Source organism: Anopheles arabiensis, chromosome 3, assembly GCF_016920715.1.
Source record: "Anopheles arabiensis isolate DONGOLA chromosome 3, AaraD3, whole genome shotgun sequence".
Lineage (NCBI taxonomy): Eukaryota > Metazoa > Arthropoda > Insecta > Diptera > Culicidae > Anopheles > Anopheles arabiensis.
Genome location: NC_053518.1, coordinates 67,709,303 through 67,726,391, shown reverse-complemented (window position 1 = coordinate 67,726,391; position 17,089 = coordinate 67,709,303). Strand labels below are relative to the sequence as shown.

Sequence of the window (17,089 nt, the reverse complement as noted above, 5' to 3'; positions counted from 1 at the left end):
GTGGGTTTGCGTTGAAGAACAGGATTGAAACGCTGAGTAGCGCCACGTAGCCAGCGAGAGATTTAGCGTCAGGCGGGAACAAGTTCTGCCCGTTTAGCGTCGGTTGGTGGTGATTCGGCAAGTTTAGTTGCCCGCCGTCCCCGATATGTTATGTAAAGTGTTTCTAGGCCATACGCAAGCAATCTATCTTTTATGGACTCTATTGAAAATATGTTTACTCAGCAAAGAAAGGTTAAGATTTAAGTCTATTTAGAATGAGACTTCTTTAATTAAGAATTTAATGCTTTCAAAGTAGATGTCTTCAGTCCAAGAAACGTTTTTAGAGACTTTTATCGCGACGTCTAAAACATAGCCTATTGCCATGTACATTTTGTTTAATTATGTAATTAATATCAAAGAATGATTATGTTAATTATAACATAAAAAACCATAACATGGTTTTAAAATGCAATTAAGCTGTTTACTGCTCAAACACGCACGATACTGCTCAGATATTAACGAGCCCCAAGTGAAGAGGACCGCATAGCGTAGTGCGAAGAGTTTAGCCGTACGCAAAGCGGGTCGTGTAATCAAGCCCCGATAAGATCGGGCGAAAAAATTGGTGGTGTAATATTGGTAAAGGGACTAAATAAACTCCCTTCCAGCTTTACAACAAAGTGTGGGGGTTACAAAAGGTTCTTTTGAAATTGCAACTCTGTTTGAATAAAAAAGAAAGGAACTAGTCTTATTCTCTCCTCACTCACACTGGTTGTATATTAGCGGGTATTTCCATTGTTGTGTATTCCCCATACATTGTGAAAGCAATACCGCTTGCTGCAATTCTTTACAACATTCTCTCCTTTCCAGTCTCTCTCATCCGAGAGAATCAATGATGCAATAAAATCCATTAGTCCCCCAGCATGTGTGCATGGGTAGTGTTGTTACCACCGACCAAAGCATCATCTACACATCATTAGCAGCAACAGTGTGTCACACAGGAAGCTTATAATTAGCCTCTCCTTTCCCGCTCTCCCCACCTTCATGCGATCGATCACACAAGGTCAACTGTGCACAAAAGTGTCCCTTTCATTCCTCTCCAGCTGCAACAGTGCAACACAGAACACGTGATATGACGATTGCCCACCTCACCGAAGCAAAATCACCACCACAACACGACGTTACGATCATTATGATGAGTCAACCCCCTCTCCTCCCTCACTCGCCGGTGCTACAATGCAGCGAACAAGGCGCCAGTGGCAAGAACTTCCCATTTTTGCACTTCAAATGCTTCCCGCGACACGTACCGCCGTGCGCGGAAAGTGAACGTTCGTACACAATTGCCAGTATGTTTGCTTATATAATTTGCTTCCTGGGTAAAATCTGCCCCCACCTACCTTTCTGGTGCGAATCACGGGGGGGAATTTTTCATGCTGCACGTTTTATCCCGTACAGATGACGGTACAGTAATTGAAGAATTGTGAAGTTTTTTGCTTCTTGGGTATGGTGGCGCACACGTTCTAACTGTGTCTTTCCCTAATGGAGCTAAAAGACTGAGTCAAGAGATGATTACCGGAGAACGGTGCATGATTTGTGATAATGAAGCGCATTTAATGGTTCCCTTATAGCAAGATGATGACGATGACAGATCGGGAAAATTAGCTGGAAAACCACTATGATGACATTCCCTTTTAAAATCCCACCTTTGCAACAAGAACATTCGATTTCTACTGCGTACTTGCATCCAGTATGCGGCGGATCCCGTGCCCTTGCGCCGGACGAATTCCAATCTGTCCCGGAACTCGAAGCAACGGAACTGATGGTAACGAAAACAACACCTGTTCAAAAGCCTTGCCTCGTTGACGGTAAACCCCGATTAAAGGTACATTTTTTCTAATTAGTGATGCTTTACGGGCGCGCGCGATTGTTTACGCTGTGGAGCTTGTTGCTTGTTCGCTGCGCGTTTGTTTAGACTTTGGTGGTGCGCTTTTGTTTTTCATACCCACAACACACACATACATACACACACTCACACCGGACAATGTTTTCAATTGTGTTGGCTGCTTCGTTCTATTGCTTACACACGGCAGCAGGCGTGCGGAAGAAAAGCAACAAGCGGCAACAAAACGCCGCAAACGGCCGCGCACCGCACATTGCTCCGTTGCGCCTAGGCCTGCGGGCCAGACAAATTGTCGCCACCGGCAGACCACGCGTCAGACAAAGCGTCGTCGCTGGGACGGCTGGAAACGGTCGGCAGGTTTTTCGGTGGGGTGGGTTTCCATCAAATTTCCTGCTATTTGTTGGTTTTGCGAAGATATTTTTTGAACTTTAAGCGGAAGGCGTTAAGGACGTCAAATTGGAATGTTTGATTTAAGAAATGGAACTTTTTGGAATGATTATTAAACAAAATAGAAATAACGTGGCCAACGAAAGAACATATCCAAGAGAGTAGCTGATCAAAGAGGTTGATCACAATTTACAGGATTTTCCAAATCAGTGTCAAATGTGCACATCATTATTGACGACCTCAAAGATGTTTTTCATGAAATTGGTATATTTGCATCATAATAAAATTTCAATTCTTACATTCAAACAGAAAGTCAATTAACATAACATTATATACTTATACATTATAAAAGAGAAATTCAAAGACATGATTTTCAACACCTTACAAAGAACTTTCAAACTCAATCCACCTTGAAATATGTTGAAAATCATGTGGAAGAACTGAAAAATTATTGTGATACACATACATCATTTGACAGCAGTTGGAAAACATCTCGCAATCCATGAAAAATTGTGTTGATAGTAAGAATTGACTCGGAAAACGCTATAAAAAATCACATTGAAAAAAAAAAATACTGGTGAAAAATTGTACTGCCACTGTTTGAAGGATTTGTAATGACTGAAATAATTATTTTTTTGGCGATTAATTGTGCCCCAAGTTAAGGTAAAAGCATTATTTTATTTTGCAATTTAATTAAATCGTGAGTAAAATGATGTAATTTTTAATAAATTTATAAATTGCATTATACAATAATGTATTTATATTTCTAATACTAGTCAAACATTATGCATAATTAATTTCACTTAAAAGCACATTAAAAATCATCGTTAAACCCACTTCAAACAGTTTTTTTTTTACTAATAGTTATTATAATTAAACAGCATAGAAATGTAATGCAAGTGTTTTCAGCGGTTCTTACAACTTTCTGAGCGTCTTATGATGTTCTGAGCCAAGATTTAAAAGATCAATTGATCTTGATGCCTTAATCTCAAATAACAAGTCTTAAAACGTGCTTTAAAATACGTTTACAGGTTGATTAAAGCCAGCCATAATTTTCCAATTTTATTTTTAACAGACAGTCTTACAGTGTCTTATATGCGTTTTAAAGGATTTGCAACTTTAAAGACTGTTAAGCATCTTCAAAAGACATATTAAAACGATGTAGCTTAGTACACTCATAATAAAGCTTTCTTTAGACTTTTTTTGTTATTCAGGAGGGACGGCTTTGCCGTTTTGCTTAATTATTTAGACTTGTGTAAGAGTAAAAGGCATACGAAATGTTTTTTGGGAAATGTGGCAAATCACACTGATTCTTCTTCTATTTGGCGTAACGTCCTACGCGGACATGCCCGGCCTATACAGGCTTTCGAGAATTAGTTCATTATCACACAAGCCTGATAGTTCAGTCCTCGCAACGAGAGGACGATCCATTGTAGGCTTGAACCCATGACGGGTATATTATTGAGTCGTTCGAGTTGACGACTTTACCACGGGACCGCCCCTACATATATCACACATAAATACTATTTCACACCGAGTTCAGTAGGTATCTCAACTACATTAGATCAGTTGCAGAACCCTGCATGTGAGCTCTCAAGATCTAAACCCCCTCTTCAGAAGTGGAAAACCTTCATCAAAGCTCCCCCAAAGCTAACCAGACTGCAAAATTTATTTAAGTTTGTTTGCTCACAACGGACCCTCCTTTTTTGTCAGATTTTCTGTTTTGCCTCTCAGAATTAGGGCTCGGCAGTAAAATTCTAACACAACGATATTAACCAGCAGCAATAACAACAACAACAACAACGCCATCATCATGATCATCACCGCCAACACGGCCGTCCCGTCACGTTAACGATTTAGAACGCACGTTCACCGGAAATGACTCCCACTCGAACCGACTGGCAACATTATGGCACCCAACCCAACCCACCACCACCACCACCGGGCAACAGGGTTGTGTGGTGCATTCCGCGCCAAACATTGTGCACGCCGGATCGCGATTATGCATCGTCAGCGCACAGGCACAGACAGCATGGAGCGCGCGTTTGCTTGCGCGTTCTCTCGCGCGTTTTGCTGCCCGCCAACAGCATCGTACGATGCTCTAACGCGACCAGAGTGTATGTTTTTTCATCCCTTTCTCTCCCTTCCTCCGCCCACACACACACACACACACATACATAAAAAGCTGGTATGGGCGCACCTACACTCCCACAACGCGCGGCGTTAGTGCGCTGAGTCAATGAGGCGCGCACACAAAGTGGCGTGGCAGCCAGGCAGACGCCGCGTTCGCGCCTGGAAGAGAAAATTGTACATCGCGCGGCGCACAAGAACGGCGCACCAAAAAACCGCCAGAGTGGGAAAGAACTGTACAGCAAAAAGAGGGAGAGAGAGCGAGAGCGCGCAGGAACGACAAAAAAAGACTCATAAAAAAGCAACAAGTAACCCTTTACCGTGGTACATACGTCTCTAACCTCCGCATGCTAGCCTCCTGCGCATCACACAAACGAGCAGCGGCGCTTGTGGCTGGTTCGAACGATTTGGTTTAGGGCGCTGGGGAGTTGTTGCTTCTTGGTCGTTGCTTTTTGTTCCGATGGTGGCGCGTCTTCTTGCGTATGCTTTCGCGTCCCATCAGAATCACGTTTTCCAATGATCGCACGCGCGTCGATCCAAGCAGGATGGGATTTTTGTTGTGTATGTGTGTGCTTTGGGTTTTTCTGTTTTTGTTATTTGCCACGATTAGAAGCAAATGATCACCGCTCTTGACCATTTCTTTGGAGCCAGTAAGAACCTTAACCATTCGTTCGGAATGTTGGAAATAGTTTAATGTGATAATGCAATATCTTCAATATATCATTGATACGATATCCGTTAAAAACTAAATTGAAGAAAAAAACTCCAAATGTTGAACTTTTTAAATCTATTTCTCAGTTTTCCCGATTTTCAGAATTCCGCCAATTTAATTCAAAATTTCACCAATCTCCCTTGCGAAAGATCAAGACCAAAAGCTTGCACGCACTGTACCGATCTTCTAAATACAAATCTGCGCGCATCTTTGGTAGCGATTCTGCCGCGTTCTTCCCACTCCGTCTATGCGTGTTAGCAAGCCGTTCGGGCGTACACCAAAAAGAGAAGAAGAAACACACCATGAAGTAGGGCCCCAACGCTAACAGCGATCGGTAGAAAAGAGAGCAAAACTGTGAACGCACACCGCGCCGCGACGACTTTCATGGGACGACCACGTGCGCCCAGGCGTCAGAATCGATTTTAATTTGCACACATCGTTCCGCGACGACTTTTGACTTTCTCGCCCCACCATCATCATACACAATCCCTTCGCCTTCTGGTGATATATATTTTCGAGTGGTGGCAATATGTTTTCCAACCATCGTTTCGAGCATTTCGAGAGCGAAACGCAAAATCCCGGAAACGCGTCTTGATTTAGCGCGTTCTAAGTCGCGCATTTCTAATGCACGCTATAATCCGCCACATTAAAACTTGATTCACATGTTTTGCCCCATGCGCCTTGCTGTTGGCGTTTTTGCGTCGCAATTTAATCGCACTTTAAATGAGCAATATAATCGATACACGCCAATCGTCACACGGGGTGGGAATAATGCGTTTCGGTCGGATTCGATAATGATTACAACGTCCGAACGAATGGACTGGTCCCCCCCCCCCACACGCTCTACCCTGGTGGTGGCTGCTTTCTCACGCTCCAGAAATCGCCCTTTTTGCTGTGGGTCAGTGAAAGGAAACGCCAGCAGCGTGCGCACAAGGACATGCGGCAGCTCCGTGCGGTGGTCGCGCTGTGGCAGTGGTTTTCTATTTATTTATTTTCTGCAAACAATTCTCCAGCGCGCAAAGTCGCTGGTGCGAAAGTCAAGGAAAGATCCTACGGACTCCAAGTCGTAGTAGGCGCCTTTCGCGCACGCCGGGCCGAGGCCACCGGCGGTGAAGGACAAAAGGACAAGAAAAACGCGCGTCCGCGTTAAGGTTCGTGCGCGCTTTCGCTGTTGCGCAATCGAAAGCGGCAATCCAGCCATGGCGTAAGGTGTGTGCGTAAGGCCCCCTGTCGAAGGTGACCGTAACGAGCAGGTTGAATTATGATCTAGATTTTGCGTGAGGATGGCTAGCGGTCGGGGTGTTCTTTTTAGCCTCTCACTCGCGCGCAGTCTATCGCTGCAAGGACCTTTCACCAACTCCTGGGAATGGGAGCTAAGGTTATGCAATCGGGGCGGCCCCATCAATCCGTGATGACCGTGAGTAGGGTAGCGGCAAACAGTAGAATGGCACGTTTCCGTATGATATGCACGTTTAGTCTGTACCGTTGACCTTAGAACCTAAATGTCAATGCATCGCGCGCCATGCGGTCTAGCGTGTTTGCTCGTATTATGTCTCCGTTGTGCGGCTTATGCAATCTGAGCCTGTTCGAGGGCTGTTTTTTTATGATCGTAGAACGTTTCCTCGTCCATACTAATGCGGCTGCCTATAATGACCTCGCATGGTGTTCGGAGTGATAATGCCTTGGAAGTTATTCGTAATAAAACCGATTTATTGGACGTTGAATATCTCAAGATATTCTGGGATGACTTCCTGAGCTCCAGAGAAATTCCAAACTCTCAGACATAGGTCCTGCTCAAAACTGACGATGTTGGACTCATTCGACATTCTCATTGGACATTGAACAGATAAAAATAAGTCCCGAGCATCACTGATAGGGTTTTCACATTTGAATGTAGTATATAAGTAATACGTTAACACATATAACTAACCTAGCACTCCTATGAAGGAGCTAGGGAATGTTTTATATTCTATTCTAATCTATTATACTCTATTATATTCTATTCTATGATGATCTAGTGATCTAGTAGGAAGCACGGTGGTCGAACCCAGTGCTATTCAACCTTTTAAGGAACACGGACCATATAGCTTTGTATACAAATTTTCTGCGGCCCACACATATTAAGGAAATATATTTTGTAAACTTCGAACAAGACTTTTTGATCAAATATGTTAATTTTTTTTCTAGAAATGCCTGATAAAAATATGAACACAAAATGAAATATGTATTGTAAAAAACTTTCCTAACAAAACAATTCTTTCACAGACCACAGTGTGGAGACCACTGGTCTAATCGATAGTTCCTATAAGGCCTACTCTCTATTCCTAACCAAACCTACTCACCGAGAACAAGGGTTATCTATACGACTGCTTGGATGTGTTAGAGCCTATATATAGACCGGCATGTCCACGTAAGTTGTTACGCCAAATAGAAGACGAGGATCTAATAACCCATATTTAATCTAATAATCCACTATTGCAGCAGGCGATCTAGTGATCTTGCACGTATAGATCCATTATTCCAGAACATCTCAAGAAGACCTAAGCTGTTAGTTCTGAGTAAACAGATTGAACGTAGTTCAAAATTAATCTCAAAATCATTAGACCGAAGAAGAGCTCAATATCTGTATCAATATTCAATTCTTAGAATGTCGATTCTTGTGTAGACATCATTTCCAATCAATTCCCAAAACCCGATTCATTCACAACCCTAGCGCCTAAACAACTTCCTGCCGAAACTTGTTATTTTAGCTTGTTGCAGGTCCTTCCTCCCTACCCACACATACGCCCAAGAGGTTGTTAATGACATTTTGACTGTGGCCACTCGGGCAACACATCATGGAGCTGCTGCCGATGGTGATGCTGATGATAATAATGATGATGCTTGGGCCCCTCAGCTCCCAGAATCACATACACACAACCACGTTCGAAACCCCAGAGCAGGAAAAAAGAACACCCCAACATCGAACGATGTGTGTGATGTTGTATACGCCGCGCGGCCTATGCAATGCTTTCCAGCCGCGCGACGCTTTGTCTGGGGTGGTTCGCCCATGGACGGCGAACACTGCCTGCCTGCCTGCCTGCCTGTCTGCCTGCCTGTCTGTCCCGTCCCGCTTCGCCCCTCCGCCTTTGTCTGTGCGTTCAAGCCCGAGAGAGCGAGCCGCGCCGTGGCGACAATTTGTCTGGTGCGGTCTAGGCAGGCCTGTCCCGTGCACGGCGGCTGCTGCTGCTGCTCGCACACATCGAGAGCTTGCTCGTTTGCCTGTTGCTCTTTCTACCACCACCTTCACGCTCGTCGCGGAGAGACGTGAGGGTGGCAGAGAAGCGAAGGGCAATAGAACGAGAAGCCGACACAATCGGAGAAGCATAGCAGCAGTGTGGCCAGAAAGAGTGTGCCTGTGTTGGAGAGCTACACTATCGCGGCTGCACAAGTTTGATGCTGCGTTGCCACGTTTGCCGCACCTCTCTCTCTCGCTCTCTCGCTCGCATACATTCACACAACTCTCTCACACACACACGAGCGTATGTATCAGAAAAGAACACATACAGTAGCCAGCGGTCGTTGGTCATGCATACGTATGGTTATTTTTTTGGTATAAATCGAGCGTCATCGACGAGCCAGCGAGAAAAAGAGAGAGATAGAACCTTCCTGATACGGCTCACCGCCGTGTGGGAGAGAAAAGGAAGCAATTTCTGTTTGTTTTTCCCTTTTTTCAAATTGAACTCGCGGTTATTTTAACATTTTTGGCACACCAATTTAACAAAAGGGGTTTGGGGGGAGGTGAGAGGTGAAAAGGGGTGACGATCGCGAAAGGGGAGGGTGGAACAGGAGTATTGGGGGATGCGCAAATGTGTCAAATTGAAATTATTTTTAGGGGCAATTCATTCTTCGCTCTTCAAATGATCAAGAAAAAAACCAAAAACTGAGTGCGTCGATAAATCATCTTCGATTTGTGTGTGTGTGTTTCGTCCCCTTCTCAAACCTCTCACCCCACCTAACCCACCCTATGGGAGATAGTGGAGCCGGGCGAGATGAGCTGTCACACGCATGCGGAAACGGCCCCGACGGAGCAACCGAGCCGCGGCAGGTTGTGTGTGTGCGCGAGGGTGAAAGGTGAAGGTGGCTAAGCCGTCCCTCCCCCCTTGCACCCGCTTGCAAACGGTCGGAATGGAAGACGGCAGCCTGGATGACGGCAACAGGGCACAACACACACACAAAGCCGCGCTCGCGCTTGTAGAACGGTTTAAAAGAAGCAGAAAAAAACAAGCTAAATGCAGGGCAAGCAGGGAAGGGAATTGGAAGGGGGAAAGGACGGGGAGGGAAATGTTTCGATCTCTCGCGCAGTCCGGTCAGACCGAGTGGCATTCTCGCCGCACCAGAGATCGCGCCGCACCACTGCAAAGCGTGCGCGAGGGAGAAAGCAATGCGAAAGCGAGAGAGTGTGTGTGTGAGAGAGAGAGAGAATGGGCTCGGAACGGATGCTCACACTCGCGGCAGACCAGTAGGCGTTTTGTGAATGCGCACAATACTCACACACTGACACACACACAGGGATGAAATCAGCTCCGCGTTCACTGACGGCTGACTGTCTCGTTTGGTGCGCCACCCCGCCGCCCACCGCTCTGACCACCTTTCCACACTTGACGCACGTACGAACACCCAAAACCCGCACAACCGAACGAACGACATTCCATCGAACCGCGCGCACTACCCGCACCTGCCCTACAAAAGGGCCACAGACGCACGCACACACATACGAGAGCGAGAGAATGCGCTTTCCTGCTCTCGCACGCCGCGCTCAAATGCTTGCTGCCACTTGTCTCGCTATCGGCGAACGAGAACGCCATCACACGCTCTCTCTCACTCATTCACTCTTTCCTTCGCTTCTTTCACACTCATTCAACACTCATTTTCGCGCTCTCTCTCTCACACACACACTCTCTTGTACGATCATGTGACGGTGAGTATGAATCAACGCGCACGCACTGCGCCCCTCGTACGTTTGTGTGTGTGGGTGCGCTGGTTAGCGAGAGAGAGAGAGAGGGGCGTACGATCGACGACAAACCGTGAGCACGGCCGGCCCTGGCACAGTCGGCAAAGCGAGCCGTTTTTTCAATACCTCACAGCAACTGCACCAGAGCGCACGCACGCTCGTCTCCCGCGCGCGAGAGAGACAACAAGTGAGAGAGAGAGAGTGAGAGAGCTAGAAAGACGGAGCCAATAGGACCCCCCTAACAAAATAGGTTTCAGGTGTGTGTTGTGTGTTTCATTTTGAAAACACAGCTCAACGACAGCGGACACACCACAAAGCAACCGAAGTGCAACCCGCGCGCGCGCTCGGTCATCATTCACAGAGAGCCTTTTCTTCTACTCGGGTCGTGTGTGTGTTTGTGTTTAGTGTGAAATATATTTTAGTGTGTTTTGTTTTTGGCGAGTGTTTCCAGTGTTGTAATTGCAGGGAAGACTCATATTCCCAAAGTGCCTTTTTGACGACTTTTCTCCAACGACAGTAGTGTGTGTGTGTGTGCGTTTGTCTCCACAACCGCAATAAAAGCAATTGTTATACAAAGAGCAAGTGACGATAGTAAAGTGTGTGTTGTGCGTTTTTGTGCAAATGCAGCAAGTGCATTAGAACGGCAATATATATTTAGAGAGAGAGAGAGAGAGAGCGTGATAGTGTGTGCGGACGACAACAGTGAAAACGAACTGCACCGGGCGCCTCCACACGCATACAAACACGCAGCGAAAACAGCAAACGCAAAAGAGCCGCCGGGCGAATGGAATATTTTGACAGTTCCAAGCTCCAAGCAAGCGCGTAATGTGCCGTAAACGTTCCGTAATAATGCTGTGCCACAAGTGTGCGAACGTGTATCTACGTGCCTTTTAGTGTGTGTGTCTGTAAAATATTACCAATTGTGTGTGTGTGTGCCTTTTATAAGTAGCGACAAACATATCCGACATATCCACAACAAACACTTTGTGCAAAACTTTCCCGAAAAAAAAAACAGAAACAGAAATGGCCCACGGTTCACTCACAGTTGCCGGCATGATGGTGAAAAGTGAAGCGTCCCCGACCGGCCGGTCACCGTCCGCCGCCGGCACAGCGACCACCACCACCAGCCCCAGCCACAGCAACGCCGCCAAGATGGGGTCGCGGCGCATCTTCACCGCCCAGTTCAAGCTGCAGGTGCTCGACTCGTACCGGAACGATGGGGACTGCAAGGGGAATCAGCGGGCGACCGCTCGCAAGTATGGCATCCACCGGCGGCAAATCCAGAAGTGGCTGCAGGTGGAAAGCAACCTCCGCTCCGTCGTAGCAAACGGTGGCGGAAGTAGCAGCAGCAACAGCAACAGCAGCAGCAGCAGCAGCAGCAACACCGGAAGTTCTGCTAACGGAGGAGCAGGCAATGCCAACAGGGAGGCGGGGATGAAAATAAATCTTCTAAATCATCACCAGCACCACCACCAGCATCCGCATCTGCCCCACGTGCAGCAGCACCATCCGTCGGTGCACCATCCGGCCCATCATCCGCTGCACTATCAGCCGGCAGCGGCGGCGGCCATGCACCACCACCACCATCATCCGCACCATCACCATCCGGGGCTGACCGGGTTGATGCAAGCGCCCGCGGTAGCGGCGGCGGCAGCAGCAGCAGCGGCCGCAGCAGCAGCAGCAGCAGCAGCACACTACCACCACCACCACCAGCAGCAGCAGCAACACCTGCAGCCGGTTCATCCGCTGGCGTTCCATCCGATCGGTGGACCCATCGTGCCCCAGCAGCAGCAGCAGCAGCATCTGATGGACGCGGTCAGACAACGCGCGGTGCGTAATGGTGCAAGTTTGTCACCCGTCCACACCGCCCCGGCCATCCCAGTGTCCTCCTGTTCGCCCCTGTCCACCGCATCGTCGGCGTCGTGCTCGTCATCGGCCGCCGGTTCGCTCTGTCCCACGTCGCCGCCAGCGAGCGTATCGAACGGTGAGCAGCCGACGTCCTCTGGCGGCGATCCGGCGAACCCGCAGCAGCCGTCCGTCATCTTTTCGCCCGTACCGCGGCTGGCTGGTTCGTCGCCTGCCGCCGCCCCACCCTCACCGCCTACGTCGGCCGGGGAGAGCAACCACTACTACGGCCACATTCGTGCGTTCGCGGCAGCGGCGGTGGCAGCAGCCGCCGTCCAGCGGTACGATCATCCGATCGATCTGTCACGCCCCGGTTCGTCCCAGCTCGGTGGGCCCGTTTCGCCCGCATCCGACGCCGGGTACGACCGGCGGGTAAAGCAGGAGCAGCGCGACGAGGAAGGGGAGATGGAAGCGGCGGAGGAGGAGGAGGATGAGGAGGAGGAAATCAGCGTAGAGGAGGTGGATGAGCCGGTAAGCAACCACTCCGCCGGCCACAGCGCGTCGGAACAGGCGTGGGATCTGTCCTGCCGCCGGTCAAGCGATGCCACCAGCAGCACGGTCACCTCCTCCATCAAGCGATCCTCCTCGGCGATGAGTGGCCCGATCGCAACGCCCGACACGAGCCGCCCCGCCAAGTCGGTGAAACTCTTCAAACCGTACCTGCTGGATGAAGAACCAAAGCAGCAGTCGCAGCAGCAGCAGCAAAGGCCCGATTCGGCCCTCGCGGAAGATGATAAGGATTCGACGCGTGAATCGCCCGCGATCGTGGAGCAACACCACCAGCAGCAGCAATATCCAATCATCTGGAGCAACAGCTCGCCGGCGTACTACGAACCGCCGCACGCGTACGAGCTGAACCCGCCGGCCTATCTGCTTGCCTCGCCGGTGACCGGTGTGCCGGGTGTGGCGCCCGTACCGGCGCTCGCCACCGGGCGGGGCTGGAGCTCACCGCAAGCGTCGCCCGTGTCCGGGTACGACAGCTCCACCTCGATCTCGTCCGTGTGCAGCGGGCCGGAGGAGGACAACGCTAGCCACAGCAGCGCCTCCAGCCACGGCAGCAGCGACGGCCCGTCGTCGTCGGAGAAGCTGAAGCGGCAGGCGATCGACAGCTTCTACCATGATGTGGCGTGCCGCGGGGACTACCGGGCGGTCGCGACCAAGTACAACATTAGCCGCAAGTACGTGGAAAAGTGGCTGCAGCAGGAGGAGCAGCAGCAGGAAGATGACCACCACCACCACCAGCAACACCATCATCATCATCATGCGGAAGTGACGACAGCGGGCAGTGTGCGAGTTTCACCGCTCGTTGTAGGGTGATTTTTTGCACCGCATCAATTGCGACACGTGAAAGGTAATGCCGTACTGGGTGCATAGCATTAAAAGGGAGGGAAGCAAAACGAGAGTTGCTTTTTTCAAGATAGGCCATTTAATCATATTTGTTTTATTTAACTGAAATGTGATATTTTACTATATATTGTGTGAATTAAAAGCACACACAGAGAGATACAGGGATGTAACTCGAGATGAGGAAGATTCAGAAAACAGCACAAGAGAGAGATGAAACGAGAAAGTGATGGGAAGGATATCAAGTTTGACGTTGTTTTACACACCAAATGCCAAAATTACAACCGTCTCCAGAACAGAACGAGCAGGTCTTGTTTTGTCTGTTGGTGGCCAACAGTTCAGCAAGGGGCCGCACAGGTGGCGGGATTAACACACCGACCGCCGCACACCTTATTATGCTTTACCGGGCAGGTTTTGGGTAAGGAGGCGACCAGATCGGGATCGCGGGATTTCCCCACAATTAGTCGATCGTCACACCTCACAGGTGCCATAATGTTCACCGTGTCATTAGCTTTTTCGTTTGCAAGTTCAATCAATAGAGAGAGAGATAGGGACACACAGGGATGGCCATAATCGAGGGCTCCGGGGTCAATTGAGAAGATCCCAGGTAGGGCAGTGTAGGGATTGAGAAGCTTCGGAGCTATGCCAAGGCAGCCTTGCCAGGTAGACCTTAGCTGCGCTCTTAAAGCAAACCAAAATGCATTTGCATTTTACAACACACTTATAATGTGCCCTCTCCAAATCAAACGTGTTGCTGCGACGAAAAAAGAAGGAAAGAAGGTACAAGCGGCCGCTTAAGGATACAACATGGGGGATGGGCTGCATCTTTTCGCACCTTTTCCCTTTTCTTTGGGTAGTGCGCGTTTGCCACTTGCCTTTTCGGTGGGAATTTCCCAAAATCCGCGCGAAAAGGCGGGGTAGCGTAGAGCAACAGACACACACACACACCGACCGTACCGTGTGCTTTTAGGACATTTAGGGTGCAATGTGCCAACTACCGGCGGTTTCACATATCATTCAAACAGGGGGCAACGTTTTCCGTCTCTCCAGTTTCGCCGTGAAAAGGAACAACGGAGAACGATTTTTTTTTGCTTTTTTATTCCTATTTTTGTGCCGCAAAATAATGCTTCGCACATGCACTTCTTGAACTAGACCCTATTACGCATCGCCCTCGATCGCGCGCTACTTGACTTTTGCTTCTGTTTTTTCTTTTTGTTTTTTTTTTCGCGAGCAAATATGTTTGTTCCGCCGATAGGCTTTGGTTTTGTGGGGAAGAAGAGGGTTTGAGTCACCTGTTTTGCGTTGCTTCCCTCGTAAGTGTGCACGGGACCGACCACCGTGTGTTGTCACCTTAGAACGCGCGCACACACACCCTGTCCCGCGTCCCGCTTGATTACGATCAGTTTGACGCACGGCGACGGGAGGGCAAAGAGAGGGAAAAAGGTTTTATGTTTCTGGCTTGCATCATCATCATACCTGTTCGAGTTGTGGTGTGCGGGGTAGCTAAAATTAGACTTCAATTGGCAAAGTGCAATTGTATGTGTGTGTTGTGGCTGGCCCTTAGCACCGGATCAAAACAGTGTGGGGTAAAAAAAATGCCACCCAACCACCAAAAAGCAATAACGTATTAAAACGGCAAACAAATCGCGCACACGGACAAAAAAAAGCAAATCCTATCCTGTGACTGCAATTGTACACCTGCATATCGTTTAAGGGACAATTGCAAAAAAAGGGTCAAGAAAGATTTCAAACCCCGCGGGGGGACTGTTAAAAGGAAGTGGCGACGGTGCGGCTCGCTCGCTCGCTCAACGTCAGCAAATGAGGCATGAGTATTTTTTATTTGTTTCCCTTTCTTTTTTTTTGGTTTTTGAAAAGTGTAATCGAAAACTTGTATAACGGTGCCTTAGTTCTGGGGTGTAAGCGGCCCGTCCCATAGTTCAGTGCAGGTCAGCTAAACTTGTTTGTTCTCGTTTCTGGTCGTATTAGTCCTTAAGTCTTTCCTTTTTATTCGCTCTATCTCACTCTCACTCACTCTCTCTCGGCTGTATTATCTCTCAATCTTGTATGAAAACTAAACGGTGCCAACACACAGAATCAGCAGCAAGCAAAAGGTGTACAGTAAGACGACGTTTTTGTGCGTAAAGATTGGTGGTTAATGTTAAGCGAAAAGAAAGCTCTAGTATTTAAGTAAGCAATGTTTATAACACGTTTGTTGAGAAGTAGCATGTAGAAAGGTTAATTGTTAAAACAGCGACTCGAATTTCCCCTCCCATTTTCCGATGTAAATCCCATCATCCCAAGCATCCCAATTTAAGAATCGAGTTCTTCCAGAGCGCGAAAGCAAAGGAGAAACGGATAGACAGGGGAACGGTAGAGCGTTTCCAAAACAAACTACAGGAAAACCCTCTTATATCAGTAGTAATACAGTAATTGTTAATAGTAGCGACTAAAAAGCATAGGGAAGAAAACAAACGTAATTGTGAAATTCGAGTGCCTAAATGAAAACGAATCAAAACGTTTATTACATTAGCATAGCTTAGAGCTTAGTGTAGCCAGTTTAGTGCTGTTTAGTGTGTAAGCGTCATAATTTAAACCCCCAATTGTATAAAAAAACGTATATTACAAAAGCAAAGAAGCGCGCGCGTGAGTGTGTTTAGCGCAGCATTAGCGGTAGATAGACAGGATAGATGTTATAAGCGACACAGATCAAATACTTATCAAAACGGCGACAAATGTCTGCCAGAAAAGCATACAATACATACAACAAACGGCAACAATAATCTATATACATACATACATACAACACACTAACTGTGTCAAACAAGTGCCAATGCGTAAGCGTACGAGAGAAGAAGAACCCCTCCCCTCGTGGTGGTGTAGAGAGCAATAGAGTGTGAGTGTGTGTGTTTGCAAAAACGGTTGAAGAACAGATTCGCTCGACACCACTACCCACATATGGTTAAAACAAATAAAATCAAAAGCAATACATTTAAAACATAAATTGCAAATTGTTTCCATCATTACTTTTCCTCGCACTGAAATTGAAAGAAATTCGTGAAACTCTTCTTCGTGTATTAATTGGGTTGTTAAGTCTTATAGAGTTTTATTCTCATATTTCAGCGTCTTTTTTACGGTAACTGATTTTGACAAGTTGGTAGGTATGATGACAATGAAACTTACTGCGATCATTTCAGTATCATACGATAGTACAGATTGCAACTTGCAGGGTTTTCTGATTCAATTTCCTACAACATTGTGTCTACAACATTTTTCATTGCATGCGACATGGTTTTCAACAACTGTCAAATGTTGTATTTGCATCACAATAATGTTTCAGTTCTTCCACATGATTTTCTACACGCCTGAAGCCTAGATTTAGTTTGATAGTTGTTTGTGGTGGATGTGTTGAAAATCATGTTTAGGAATCGAAATTTTATTTTTTATTCCAATACGCCATTTGACAGTTGAGTTGTTGAAAAACACAGTTGAAAAACATCTGGGAGATGATGAATAATGATGTGCACATTCGAAAGTGTCCTGGAAACCCCTGCCAGTATTTCCAGGTATATTTTCGAATATTCTGGTCAAACTATAATCGGATCTAAGCCAGAGGATCTTTAGCTCTACAGTTTCTGAGATCAAGCTAAACTCACACCACAGACACCTAAACTTTAGCATATGCACAACGTCCTGATCCCTATGATGTTGAGTCTAATTGTATGAAGCATAGCAGGCAAGGGAC

General features: G+C 47.5%; 2 protein-coding genes across 2 annotated transcripts in view; one reads left to right on the top strand and one right to left on the bottom strand.

The window, feature by feature from the left end:
* Window positions 1-9,743, bottom strand: part of LOC120902337 (delta-like protein 1) — a 124,062-nt gene extending 114,319 nt beyond the window's left edge. The window contains exon 1 of the mRNA XM_040311017.1: window positions 9,639-9,743. The gene's annotated coding sequence lies outside the window, so the exon portion shown is untranslated. The remainder of the gene's footprint in view (window positions 1-9,638) is intronic.
* A 492-nt stretch (window positions 9,744-10,235) lies between these two features.
* On the top strand, window positions 10,236-16,348 carry LOC120901774 (midnolin homolog). Its single transcript, XM_040310012.1, has one exon. The coding sequence runs from the start codon at window positions 11,122-11,124 to the stop codon at window positions 13,318-13,320; it is 2,199 nt and encodes a 732-aa protein (XP_040165946.1). The 5' UTR covers window positions 10,236-11,121; the 3' UTR covers window positions 13,321-16,348.
* Window positions 16,349-17,089: the final 741 nt, after the last annotated feature.

Bases quoted from the DNA above. Each gene is read 5' to 3' on its own strand.
- LOC120901774 (XM_040310012.1), top strand. From the start codon at position 11,122: ATGGCCCACGGTTCACTCACAGTTGCCGGCATGATGGTGAAAAGTGAA.